The sequence below is a fragment of the Pelodiscus sinensis genome, chromosome 21, assembly GCF_049634645.1.
Source record: "Pelodiscus sinensis isolate JC-2024 chromosome 21, ASM4963464v1, whole genome shotgun sequence".
NCBI lineage: Eukaryota > Metazoa > Chordata > Testudines > Trionychidae > Pelodiscus > Pelodiscus sinensis.
In genome coordinates this window covers 20,791,727-20,805,166 of record NC_134731.1, presented here as the reverse complement: position 1 = coordinate 20,805,166, position 13,440 = coordinate 20,791,727, and the positions used below count along the sequence as shown (strand labels likewise).

Genomic DNA, 13,440 nt, shown 5'->3' with positions numbered 1-13,440 from the left:
GTATTATGTAGTTACACTTCACATTGTTAAACAACTGCCACCTTATAACCCCAGAGGTAGCTGCTTTTCAGTGGGATAGGAAGTGATCTCTGTATAATCTGTCAATAATCAGATATCAAGTGTGAAAATCAGGGCACTTCTCTTTTTGTATAGTTGCATATGAACAAAAAGACCCTAATCCAGTGGTTCCCCAATCTTTTGTGGCCAATAGCACATTCATGTTTTCAGAAGAGTGTGGCAGGAGCCAACAATTTTTCAAGGCTTATTTTGTATTTGTACATTAAATAATAGGAAAAACATCATATTTAATATTACATAATATATGAATCCATAAGATAAAAAAGGTAATTTTACATGTAGAAGGTATTAATTAAATTATTCGGCAATTACTCAATTCGGTAAATTCAATTTACCATGTGAATTTGCTCTTTTTTATCTATCTACCTATAAGAAAAATTAAGGAGTTTTTACAAAATAAATATAATAAACAGTTTTCATCTTATTTATTTTAAAAAAGTAAAACATTGTTGAACTGCTGGTCCAAATATATTTATTATTCTTACTTTACCGTAGATAGCCAGTTATGGTTAATTAAAATATTCTTTGTATTGTTACTTTGTATTGCTACCTCCACCAGCCCTTCTCTCCCCCAGTGCCCACTCCTCCAGTAGCCCCACTCTGATCATGTGAGCTACCCCTCCTCATCCTCTCTCCTAACACCTCACTCTACACACCTGCACTGCTTCTCTCCTCTGGTGCTGGTCCCTCCCCTGCAGGTGTCTGCCCTTCTGCTTCACCCCAGAATCCCCTGGAACCTGCACCCTCCTGGAACCTGGTGCCTTCTCCTTCCCTCACTGCCCCTGTTCCCTTTGCCCTCTTTTCCCGATGCCCACCCCCCCACCATCCTCTGCCCCTGTTCCCCTCATGCCCCTGCACCCTCACACATGATTTGCTCCATCCCGGCCTTCCTCATGCCCACCCCTTCTTTCAAGCCTTCTCCCAGCACCTTCCCCTCCGCCCTCTAGCCCCCAATGCCCTTACCCTCTCCTCTCCCAGCATCACCCTGTCCCCCCTCCCACTGACACCTCCCCTCCTGCCCTTTTCCTCGTTGTCTCCACTTGGCCCTCTGGCATTTATCTCTCCTACACGCTGTACCTTGGTGCCTTCCCCTTTCTTCTCCTGACCTGTCCCCTCCCCTCAACACAAACCCCTTCCTCTCTCACTCCTTCCCCCTATTTTTCCTGCACCTCCGCCTTCCAGTTTGAGTCTGTGATCGGGCCCGGCTCCAGCTGCTTCCGTGATTCCAGACCACGTGCCGGGCCTGGATCTGGGCTGCACGTTTTTAAAATTTAAAGTCCTAGGCCATGACGTCACGGCATGCTGGGCATCTCCCCTCTCAGCTGTTGCACGGGTGTTTGAACATGCCACGCATGTGCTCCCTTGGATGTCTTGCAAACCTGGCGACTCCCCGCTCAGCTGTTGTGCGGAGGGGGGGCTTGAGATGACTGGAGGGAGTCCATGCCGCCGCGCAACAGCTGAGAGAGGAGACACCCGGTTCGCAAGACATCTGAGGGAGCACATGCACGGATGTCTTGCGAACCAGCGTCTCCCCTCTCAGCTGTTGCACGGCAGCATGCATTCCCTCCGATAGTCTTGTGCACCCCCTTTGAAGACCACTGTTTTAAAACACCGGCGTGGGAGCACATAAATGCCCCAGCGGGTGCCATGGTGCCCGCGGGCACCACGTTGGGGACCCCTGCCCTACTCTTAGGATGGTCCTGTTATTATCAGGACACCTGGTTGCTTTCTCTGTCAAGCACAATGGAACCCTTAGAGACAATGTAGATGCAACATGCTGTTGTTACTTTAGGGTAGGGTGAGTGCCAACCCATTCAAAACTGTCCACTTAATTCATGCAGGTGCTCTTCTTTATAAACGCAAAGACATCCAATCTGGGTAAGACAAGTTTGCTCCTGGGCCTAAGGCTTCTATTCATTTTCACCCCAAACAGATTGTTAGGAGCTGAGTTCTCACTCTCAAACCCCTTGCAAAAGGCGGTTCATTCAGGAATGGAAATGCTGCCTGATTCTGGTTGTATCATTGTAATCAGTTTGTCAGCTAAGTAAGGCAAGGCACATACACTTACTCTACCATCTTGCAATGCAAATACACTTCCAAGTTATTATCTGATCAATACCTTCTCTTTGTACTAGGTCTGTCCAGACTGGTTCAGACTATAAATTACTGCCAATTGTATAACTGTCATCAGCCTACTGGGGGAAGGAGGGAGCACACATCTGGCTAACATATCCATGTGCACATCATATCTTTATCAGTGATATGCCCCCAAATGCACAGAGGCTTTATTGTCTCATCCGTAGCTCTTGCATACTGTGGGGGGGTCTTATGACTGCACACTGCACGTAATGAATTATCACAGATCCTGGCATCCCAGGTGAGATAAAGACAGTCACAGCACTGCCAGGAGCTTCAGTTGTCTGGCTTTACCCCGACAAAGTGATGCATCCCTCATCAGGAAAATGTGACAGAGAGAAATTCTGCTGGCTAGGTCTGCATCTGCAAGTACAGAGCCTCATCCAACGGCCAGAAAAGTCAATTTCCATTGTAGCCCAGAGGACCAAATAATCACCATTCACGCAGGAAGGAACAGAAAGGGAAGCTAGTTATATGGCTTCAGATTCTCATTACATATTTCAAGATAAGCTGCAGAAAAGAGCAATCTATTAAAGGAAAGAAAACCTTGAGCTGCATTGTGTCCGCTCAATCTGCAGCCTAAATAAATTCTCCTCATAATGTCTCCCAGTTCCTGTACTGCCTGAAGAATTTTCCCTACTCACCTTTCCATTTTTGTTTTTCTCATTTTAAACTCTGAGTCCATTCATCCTTCACATCACATGCATGGGGGTCTAATCCAGAAACCCTTCTGTCAAACTACTATGAAAATAGGCACCTTAGAAACATGAATAATTAATCATAAACCCCACAGCTCGAAAAGCTAGCTAGGCATGGGAGAATTGGCTCAGCTGCAAGATTCTTGTACCACTCTTTATGCAAAACTCCTATTGAAACTTTGTCATGGGTCTCAGCAGTTCATTTAATTTAGTCTCCTCTTCCCAATATTTTACATTTTCATGTCACCTCTGCACCTATCAGATCCCAGCTGTACTAGAAGTAGAAATGTCAGCACACCACAGCTCCCGGGAATCAAGAATAACTGGAGATGAGCCAGAGTTGGAGTTATTATCCAAATCATTCTTCATACTAAAAACTTGGGGCTCAGCTAAAATAGTGTATGAATCTATCCCATGTCGCTTTGGGGTTTTGCAGAAGCTAACGCAAAATCACCCTTATGGAAAAATCCAGTAAAAATTAATTGGGTCAACACAATAATGCTCTATAGAAACTCTCTTAAAAACCACTGACATTTTTTTAAAGAATGAGAACATTTCCACCAATTTTTAAATCTACCCGAGGGAATCCATTTTCTATTGATTTCACTCCCTGCTATAGAATTCTATGGAATAATCTGAACATTCTATAGAAAGGTTATTGTGTTCGTTTACATTCCATAGTGGTGTTTTCCCCCTCTCTTTAATCACAAGAGAATGAGAAAGTCTGTGACCATAGTGCATCTGTCTGGAAACAGACAGTGCCAGAAATCCCTTCCCTATCAGATTCCAAGCCCGATTTCTAAACCAAAGCGGCATATGAACTAAACCTAGGAAACATCTGAGGTTTTCACAGCACTCACACACTTGTAATAAGGAGCAAAGTTTCTTTAAGAGCAGTGTGTATTTGTCCATAGCATATCCGCTGAAGAGATCAACGCTCTCGACTTAATATTTGCAGAGGTATAATGTTCTTCCTTCGTAAAACTTGTTTAGATGACAAGAAAGATTTCACAATAAAAATCAAACCCTAAACCCAAAAACAACCCAAATTTCCTGCAGCCTAATGTGATTAATATATTTGTACTACATACACAATAATGTTGTCCAATTGGCTTTGACCTATTTTGTACACATTTTTCGGTGTTATTTGTGCCTTTGCAGAAACAGCAGAGAACAACTAAGTTTAGTTCCTATGCTGCTTTGCTTTAGAAATCGGGCTTGGAATCTGATAGGGATGGTAGTCCAGCCTAGATGCACGTTTTAGGCGTTAGAAAATAATTTACATTTTGGACTTACAACTTGAAAAACACATGAAAGCTAGCTCCTTTTTCTGAGCTAGTCCGATTGCAGATGTACGTCAGCTAAAAGAGTCCCCCATGGATTCAAAGCCTTGATGTCCATTTTCTCTGTTCATTTTAATAATGGGTTCCTTTTCTTTTATTATATGTTAGTGAGTATTTGAAGGCAATCTCTCCACTGGGCTTTGTTCCATCCTTTTCAAAGCCTTGCCCATCAAAACTCCCACATTTCAGACACAGCATGAGAAAGCCTCCACCAATAGCGACTTTGGAAGCTATGCATGATGAAGCAGAATTACATTGTGGCTTATAAAGGACTGGATTGCTCAGAGGAGTGGACTGTTCAAGATATGGATTATGGGCTACAAAGCATTCCAGGGCAAGATCACAAGATCAAAGGCAGCCCAGAAACAACCAAAAAATCCTCACAACTGGTATTTGTTTAGTGACTTAAACAGGTTTAGCGGTTTCAGTCCAATTCCCAGTGAACAAGCATCCACAAAACTACCACCACAGCTTCCTCTAGTTGGCCTAGCAGACAAGCCCAGTATTAGAATGGGTTTTGGAAACGGAGCTGCTCTCTCATTCCCAAAGGTGATCTGTCAGGGTAGAGTCATGTAGAAGGGACAATGCAGGGAAGCTTGTGCCTGTTGTGTATTTGCTTCGTGAAGGAATAAAGGGCTTCAGTTTCCTGGGTTATCAGCTGACACCTTTCATGAGCACCTGTCAGGGTTGATCCCCACTCTACCACTCCGGGTGTAGCCGATGGGGGCCCGCAAGAGACCTTAAATACCTTGCCTCTATAGGCTCCCCAGAGTCACAGATTCACCGATTTGGGGAATTACCTGCCACCATCAAGTAATTTAAACCCTGAAAACCAGGAAGAAACACTTGAACTCCTTCCCCAGCAGTACCCCCAAGCTCTTTTGTCACAAGAGAGCTTGAAAAAAGAAACCAAAAAAACCATCACAGGAAACAAACTGTTTCTCTGATAGCTGACCTTTCAGGTTAGCAGGCATACACGCTAAGGCCATGTCTACACTGCAATGCTATTTTGGGATAGCGGAGGTATCCTGAAATAGCTATCCTGCATCTTAACAGCAAGCCCTTGATTTCGAAATATAATGGACTCACTAGTCCGACATTCCTGTAAACCTCATTCCAGGAGGAGTACAGGATGTTTTGGAATAGCGGGTTATTTCAAAACTTGGCACTGTGTTGGCCCCTCCATGTGTAAATGTGGAACCACTGTAAATTTCAGCAATTACATGTTTGCAAAAATAAACACTTTTTAACATCCCTTCCCCCTACTCTTATTCAAAGGATAACAATGACTTACCATCCATATCCAGGCGCTGCATGATAATTGCCAATTCCACCTCACTAGGCATGTATCCCAAAGAACGCATAGCCATTCCCAGCTCCTGCTTGGAGATAAAGCCATTCCCATCCCTGTCCAGCACCCGAAAGGCTTCACGGATTTCTGTAATAAGGGAGAAAAGAAGGGTGAAATAATGTCATGGGGCATTAACCTCTCTAAACAAAGAATATACATCTCTTTTTATGATATCAACGAGATGTTTGTTAATGTTCCAGTAATAATAATCAGGATACAGTTATAAAAGAACAAACCTCTAGTGACTATTACAGGGATAGATAGATAGATAGATAGATAGATAGATAGATAGATAGATAGATAGATAGATAGATAGATAGATATTATTAACCCACATAAGAGAACCACTAGGAGTCCAAAAGTAATTTGTCCCTAGGCAAGTTATTGCAGAAATATTTATTTGGGGGTTTTCTGAATCTCTCTGCAGCATCTGATATTGAGTTTTGTGTGTGAAATGGGATACTGCTCTGGGTAGACTGTTCTGATCTAGTGTGGCTATTCCTACGTTTCTAGAATTATAATCATCACAGCAGCACTGAGTTATAATACACTATTTCATCAAATGGACTGAGTGCTTTTCCAAAAAAACCATGGTAAACCTGCCAGCATATTTGTAAGGTAGATGATTTTTCTCCATCATACACGCAGGGTAATAAATCCATGACCTTGTCACAGTTTAAGAAAACCTAGGCACGCGACCCTGTAAATTCACACCAAAGCGTGACCCTTTCACGAGGTCACCCACATCCCCACATTGTAAGGAGGCATCAGGACAGTATCTCTCCACTATTAAACAAAGTTCCACCAACCTAAATAGGAGATGTTCACCTCCAGCAGTGAGGTGCCTTTCATAGAAGACTCATCTCTCCCAAATCAAGCCCTAAATATTTATTTTCTTTCTCGCATGATAAATCCTGATGTATGTCTTCTGAGCCACCTCCAGGCAATTTCCAGCCCCCTACTTCTTTCCATGGCATTCCTCTAATTTATGACTGTTTTACTGTTATAAACAGCCTCCGGTCAATAAAAATGCCATGAGAACCCGAGAAATCATCCATCATTCTTCCCAACGCCGGCTCAGCGTTTGACATCTGATACGGTTTTTGTTTTAAAGGTGATGGTCCTGCCCCAAGTCTGTCTTTGCCATACAGCTCGGTACCAGTTCCCTCTCTTGGAGAGACCATGTTCCACCAGTGCCTGGAGGGCTCTGATGGGTATCCAAGTTTCACATACTTTGGGGCTTTCTTAACACTGAGGCTCCACCATTAAATTCCCCACTTGGTGATAACTGCTTAAAATGCCGGGCATTTTGGTTCGTGTCATTTCTGGAGTCTCAGCCAGCTGGGAAGCCTTCCTACTTCCGACCGGGTTGTGTGGTTTGTTGTGCTTTGTTAAACAGCTTTCTTTTTAACACGCATTTGGAATGAAAACATAGGATGTTTCATTAAACACCTTTCAGGGAGCTAATTAGCTATTAACAGGTTCCGTAATCTCACATCAGCCAGCTCTTTATGATCTCTGCTAGGTTACACAGGCATTCCTTATTTAACATGTCATCAGTGAGGTTTATCTTACTGGCGCATTGTTTGTAAGGATGTTGACTAATCAGTTTGCCCAGGGCCATAATATACCATTCAGTAGTAAACCCACAAGAAGGCAGAGGACTCCAGGAAACTCTGCCAGGGGATCCACAGACTTTCTGATGATCTCTTGAAGGAGAATAGTTCAAGGAACCCCAGAGGAGCCCAATGCACATTCCCATAAGGTGAGGCATGGAACAAACATCAATATTGCTAGTACCCACATTGTATTCACCCACATAGGTCGCCAAGGGGCATTCCAAGGCGGATGGCGACTCTTCACAACTTCCTACTCCGTACTTAGTTGTACAATGTAGCATTCTGGAGATTGCTGGGAAAGTTTTTCTGGATATCTGCAGAATCCTACAGTATAGACATACCCCAGGTGTCTCATGCTTTTGTCCTCCCATAGACTGGGCTACCTGGTCAGACTACATTTCTCATAGAATCATAGAATATCATAGAATACTAGGACTGGAAGGGACCTCGAGAGGTCATGATCCACCATGATTCCTCTGCGGAGGAGAAGTTGTATAGCATGTGAGTGCCATGGCCCCAGTGTGTCATGGCCGACAAAAAGCAGTTGGCGTGCAGCCCACAGAGGATACTGAGGACACAAGCTCACCAAACAACTGGTATGAGGTATCGTGGCAGCCTATGTGATTCAAGAATAGTGATAGAGATGCAGCCATGTTAGTCTGGTGTAGCTGAAACAAAAGACAGAACTATGTAGCACTTTAAAGACTAACAAGATGGTTTATTAAGTGATGAGCTGAGGAAGTGGGTCTGGCCCACGAAAGCTCATCACCTAATAAACCACCTTGTTAGTCTTTAAAGTGCTACACAGTTCTGTTGTATGTGATTCAAGATATTTTAGTTTCAGCTAAAATTTAAATGTTCATTTTTAGGTGTTTGGCTTTCAATGTTCTGTCATAAAGTTTCATGGGAAAATTTTCCACCAGCCAAGGGTGTCTTGAGCTCTAGCTAAGGTCTCCGGGGAACAACAATCAATGCCCTCCCGCCCCACAGACTCCTGAGTGACACTGAGCTTTGACAAAATCTACTTGGCATTTGTCTTGTCATTCTACTATAAAGATGCCACCGTATACTATCCTGTTTGCTTGGTTGGTTTTAAAATCAGCTTTTATGTGTCACCCTTACAAGGTCTGATCCAAAAAACCACTCAAGTCAAAGGAAAAAGTCCTATTAATTTCAGTGGGCACTTGATCAGACCCATAATCAGAGCCATCCTTACACACACATAGAAGACACAGTTGCACAGTTGGGCACCTTGGGTCTTAATGTCCACTCACCTACCTCTTTCTATCCCTGATCTGTGGCTCTGCTTCCTCCAGAGAGGATCTAGTTCAGTGTTTCTCAATCTTTTTTTTATAATGTACTCCTTTTTTAAAAAATTACAAGTATCTCCAGGACCTACAGTTTTCAGATACACTCAAAAATGTTCTACCATTGCAACACATTTGTTTAAACAACTTAATCATCACCGGGCAAGCAATGACATTTTTGGGTATAAAAAATAGAAAACTAATAAAGCGCTGAAAAACTTAAAACAAAATTTCAGTTTTCTCCAAATTGTTTTCTCCAATACCGTATATTCCGGCGTACAAGACGACCTCTGAAGTTAAAAAACATCCCCCAAAAATCGGGGGTCGTCTTGTACGCCGGATGCCCCGCCGCCGGAGCCCCTCTGCGGCTTTGAAAGCCTCGGGGGAAGCCGGCGGGGGGGGCATCCCAGGCGCGCATGGGCTGCCCCCCCGCCGGAGCCCCTCCGCGGCTTTGAAAGCCTCGGGGGAAGCCGGCGGCGGGGCATCCCAGGCGCGCATAGGCTGCCCGCCCGCCGGAGCCCCTCCGCGGCTTTGAAAGCCTCGGGGGAAGCCGGCGGCGGGGCATCCCAGGCGCTCCGGAGTGGGGGCGCCGCGGAGGGGCTCTGGCGGGGGGGCAGCCCATGCGCGCCTGGGATGCCCCCCCCGCCGGTTTCCCCCGAGGCTTTCAAAGCCGCGGAGGGGCTCCGGCGGGGGGGCAGCCCATGCGCGCCTGGGATGCCCCCCCCCGCCGGCTTCCCCCGAGGTTTTCAAAGCCGCGGAGGGGCTCCGGCGGGGTGGGAGGGGGGGAGCCCAGGCGCTCCTGGCGGCTTTGCTCCCGGTGCCTCTGGTCTGCTGGGGACCATCTCCAGCAGACCAGGGACACTGGGAGCAAAGGAGGCGGAGGGGCGCTGGCGTATAAGATGAAACCCTATCTTTTAATTAAAAAGATAGGGGGTCGTCTTATACGCCCAGTCGCCCTATACGCCGGAAAATACGGTAGTTGTGTTGAAGTATCCCCCAGACTTCTCTCGAGTACCCCTAAGGATACTCGTACCACTGGTTGAGAAACACTGATCCAGTTAACTCACACATGGAAAAGCCTGACAGGGCTATTAGCAGAACCCTGAACCTCTGAAGGAGCCATTCAAGGGGTAATGAAGCCATTTAACAGACATTTACCAGCTCCAGGTGCATTCTGTCAGTGTCTGAATTTGCTGTGTTAGTTGATAGGACCTGAGTTTAAAATTTATTTTAAAATTTTGCATTAGTGTGTTGCTGAATGGTCTAAAAATCACACTTCTAAAAAAAATCATTGTCCCTCCTCTGGCAGCCATCGGCCATCGGGACACAAGTTTAATAGTACAGGCAGTCCCCGGTTTACGTACAAGATACGGACTGTAGGTTTGTTCTTAAATTGAATTTGTATGTAAGTCGGAACTGGTACATATTGTAGGGGAAACTCTAGCCAAACATTTCTCCAGAGCTCAGTTTTATTCTCCCACACCTCACTTCCCTCAGTCCTTTATTCTCAAGCTGAGGTGTCTGCTGAGAAAAGCCGCTCCGCGTCTCCCTGGTCTGCTGGGGAGAGGGCGCTAGCGTCGCGTCTCCCTGGTCTGCGGGGGGGAAACAGCTAGTGCGGGGTTGCCTCACCCCGTTTGTAAGTAGGGATTCGATGTAAGTCGGATCCATGTAACCCGGGGACTGCCTGTACTGCATTGTTTAGGGCTGTGTCTACACTGGGCCACTTATTCCGGAAAATCAGCCGCTTTTCCAGAATAAGTTGTGAGCTGTCTACACTGGCCCTTGAATTTCCGGAAAAGCAATGACGCTCTACTGTACAAAATCAGCCGCTATTCCGGAAAAACTATTCTGCTCCTGCTCGGGCATAAGTCCTTATTCCGGAACACTGTTCCGGAAAAGGGCCAGTATAGACAGCCCAGTAGTCTTTTCCGGAAAAAAGCCCCGATCGCGAAAATGGCAATCAGGGCTCTTTTCCGGAAAAGTGCGTCTACATTGGCCACGGACGCTTTTCCGGAAAAAGGGCTTTTCTGGAAAAGCAGCCTGCCAATGTAGATGCTCCTTTTCCGGAAAAACTGAAAACAGAATAGTATTCCGTTTTAAGCAGTTCCGGAAATTCATGCCAGTGTAGACACAGCCTAGTTGTTTAATAGTACATACATCCTAAGAACAGTCTGCCCGAATAGCAGCTGTCAACAACCTAAAGAGGGGCTCCAAAGAGGATGGAGAGAGGCTGTTCTTGGTGGTGACAGAACGAGGAGTAATGGTCTCAAGTTGCAGTGGGAGAGGTCTAGGAAAAACTGTTTCACTCGGAGGGTGCAAAAGCGGCGAGGAGTCCTGTGGCACCTTATAGACTAACTGAAGTGTTGGAGCATAAGATTCAATGGGCAAAGACCCACTTCATCAGATGCATGTCATCTAGGAGGGTGGGGAAGCACTGGGATGGGTTCCCTAGGGAAGGGGTGGAATCTCCATCCCTAGAGGTTTTTAAGTCCCAGCTTGACAAAGCCCTGGCTGGTATGACTGAGTTGGGATTGGTCCTGTTTTAGGCAGGGGGTCAACTCAATGACCTCCTGAAGTCTCTTCCAGCCTAGGATTCTAATAGCTATATTTGCTGTTCCTACAGGAATTAACGATGGATTCTTTATACATAAGTGCAAGATAAATGCTACCCTGTATCTACCTTCACTCTTGCACGGGAATCATAATAATTCAAAGTGACGACAAGTCTGTTCAAATCAAGCACAGCTGGAAATTTCAGTACATAATGCCTTTGGAGTAGCAATGAATCCCATTAGACATTGCCACCTCAAGTGATATCTGTTTTCATATGCTGGGCTGAAACCTGAAACACAGTAAATATCACGGCAGAATCCATTCATTTGAAAAAAGAATGATCTTTTGACAGCTTAAAAAGAAGCAGTCAGATCTAAAAATATGACAGGGAACGTTTTTTTAAAAGAATGTTTTTTTAAAGGAAAATGCCAGGTGTTAACTTCAGAAAACTTTGCAAGCTGCAATGTGAAAGCTCTTAAACAGGTGAATAATCTGCATTCATATAGTGACTTCAATGTAGGATTTCTTAATCCCAACAAATGGCAGGTTTCATTGATTCTATTGGGAGTACTTACATGCGTAAGTGCTTTGCTGGATCAGGGCCTGGATCAGAATCCCTATATAAACCTCAGTTCAAGCGATCCACAGCCTTCAGGAAAATGAACTTTTCACAGAGTCTAAAACATCAACTTCTGACTCCAAATATGACTATTTTCACTCATGGTTATAAATAGAACTTCCAAGTGTAAGTATATTTGGGGAGCTATAAATAGGTTGTACTCAAAGTACTACCTCAGGAAGTGCCACCTTTGTATACCTGTATGTAACACCCTCCCTTAAACATCTTTTTCTTTGTAGCACTCTTTGATTCTGCTCTCCAACAGACTGTTCGACACACCACCTACCTTAAAAGTCACAAGGCTCCGATTCCTTTTCAGCAATAGTTGAACTATTTAAAGGGGATAGAACACCAAAACCATAGTTAATGGGGACGGAACAGAAGTTCCCAAATGGAGGTGGAGCTGATCTTGGATCATACGGTTCGGTCTCCCTTTTTGTTACTCTATGCTGGTCACTCTATGAAAAATTTGAGAGCTCCTTTATTTAGACTAGTGGTGTTCACACTTTTTTCATGTGCAGACCACTAAAAAATTTCAAATGGAAGTGTGAATGCCTTTGGAAATTTTAGACATAGGCTGTAGACTCTGTGGGGTCCACGATCCACTGGTTGAAAACAATTGATTTAAACAGCAGGTTCTTTGAGGACAAGGACTATCTATTAGAGCAGAGCAAAATATATTTCAACAAATAGATTGTGGTTGATAAATGCATCTTTCCATGCTCCAAAATGCTCTGCAAATTTAGGTCCAATTAAATGAAATATTCTGTACAGAAAAAAATAGCCAAAATTTTTAAAAAATAAAAAAAAATCATCTCATCCACTTCAAAATGTTTAGTTTTGACTTTTGCATATCACAATGTTGTAGTTTGAAAATCTCAAAACCTTGACTCCAGATTTGGCCAGATTAAAAAGAAAACTCAAACAGTAAAAAATAGCCACTCATGGACAAATCATAACCAAAATATTTTCATTCCAAAAAATGACAAATCATAATCAAAACACTAAATACATTTAAAAAAATAAATAATTTCTAATTGACCCAAAATGTTTCAGTTGATTCAAAACAAATTTTTTGTTTGAGCAGTTCTTTTTCAAAAAAAAGTCGTGTTTCATTCAATTTGAACCAGACTCTTTTTTCAGAGTTTTTATCTCGGTCTTCAAACTGAATATTCCATTATTTGCTCAGCTCTATTCTTTACTATTTGGGGTTTGTACAGTGCTTACCACAATGTAGCCCCCATATTGGCTTGTTCCCAGTGCCTTTTTTGTTGTTGAGAAAAAACAAAGGGGAAAGTTGATGAAAAAAACAAAGGGAAAAGTTGTTGAGAAAAAAAAAAGCCAGGGTTGGGCCGGCATTGCCCGTTTAAGAGTCACAGCCCTTTTAAGACGCGCAGCCCAGTTGACTGTTGGACATTTGCGTACAGAGGTGCCAGGATGCTCTGTTCTTTCCAGATGAGCTCTGACTGGCAGTGCCTGTACTGCATACCAGGCAGTACCGTCACAAAAAAAGCTTATTCCTAAGTACTATCATAATTATACGACTGTGTTAGTCATAACAATAGTATAGAAGAATAAGGGCCAGATAGTGGTGAGAGGTACAGCACGGAGTGACACTGACAGAGAAGGGAGAAACCTCTTACCTAACCTTTCTGGAGAAGCCACCAATGGGGGCGCGCTTATTCTCAGCAGTTCTGTGCAGGCATTGAGGAGGGATATGTTCACATTTTACTAGG

At 44.1% G+C, this 13,440-nt stretch overlaps 1 protein-coding gene across 3 annotated transcripts in view; it reads right to left on the bottom strand.

Annotated features, from left to right (window-relative positions):
• Window positions 1-13,440, bottom strand: part of CALN1 (calneuron 1) — a 319,581-nt gene that overhangs the window by 160,495 nt on the left and 145,646 nt on the right. For all 3 annotated transcript variants that reach the window (XM_075905109.1, XM_075905111.1, XM_075905110.1), the window contains one exon: window positions 5,550-5,693. In XM_075905109.1, coding sequence (XP_075761224.1) covers window positions 5,550-5,693 — 144 coding nt within the window. The remainder of the gene's footprint in view (window positions 1-5,549; window positions 5,694-13,440) is intronic.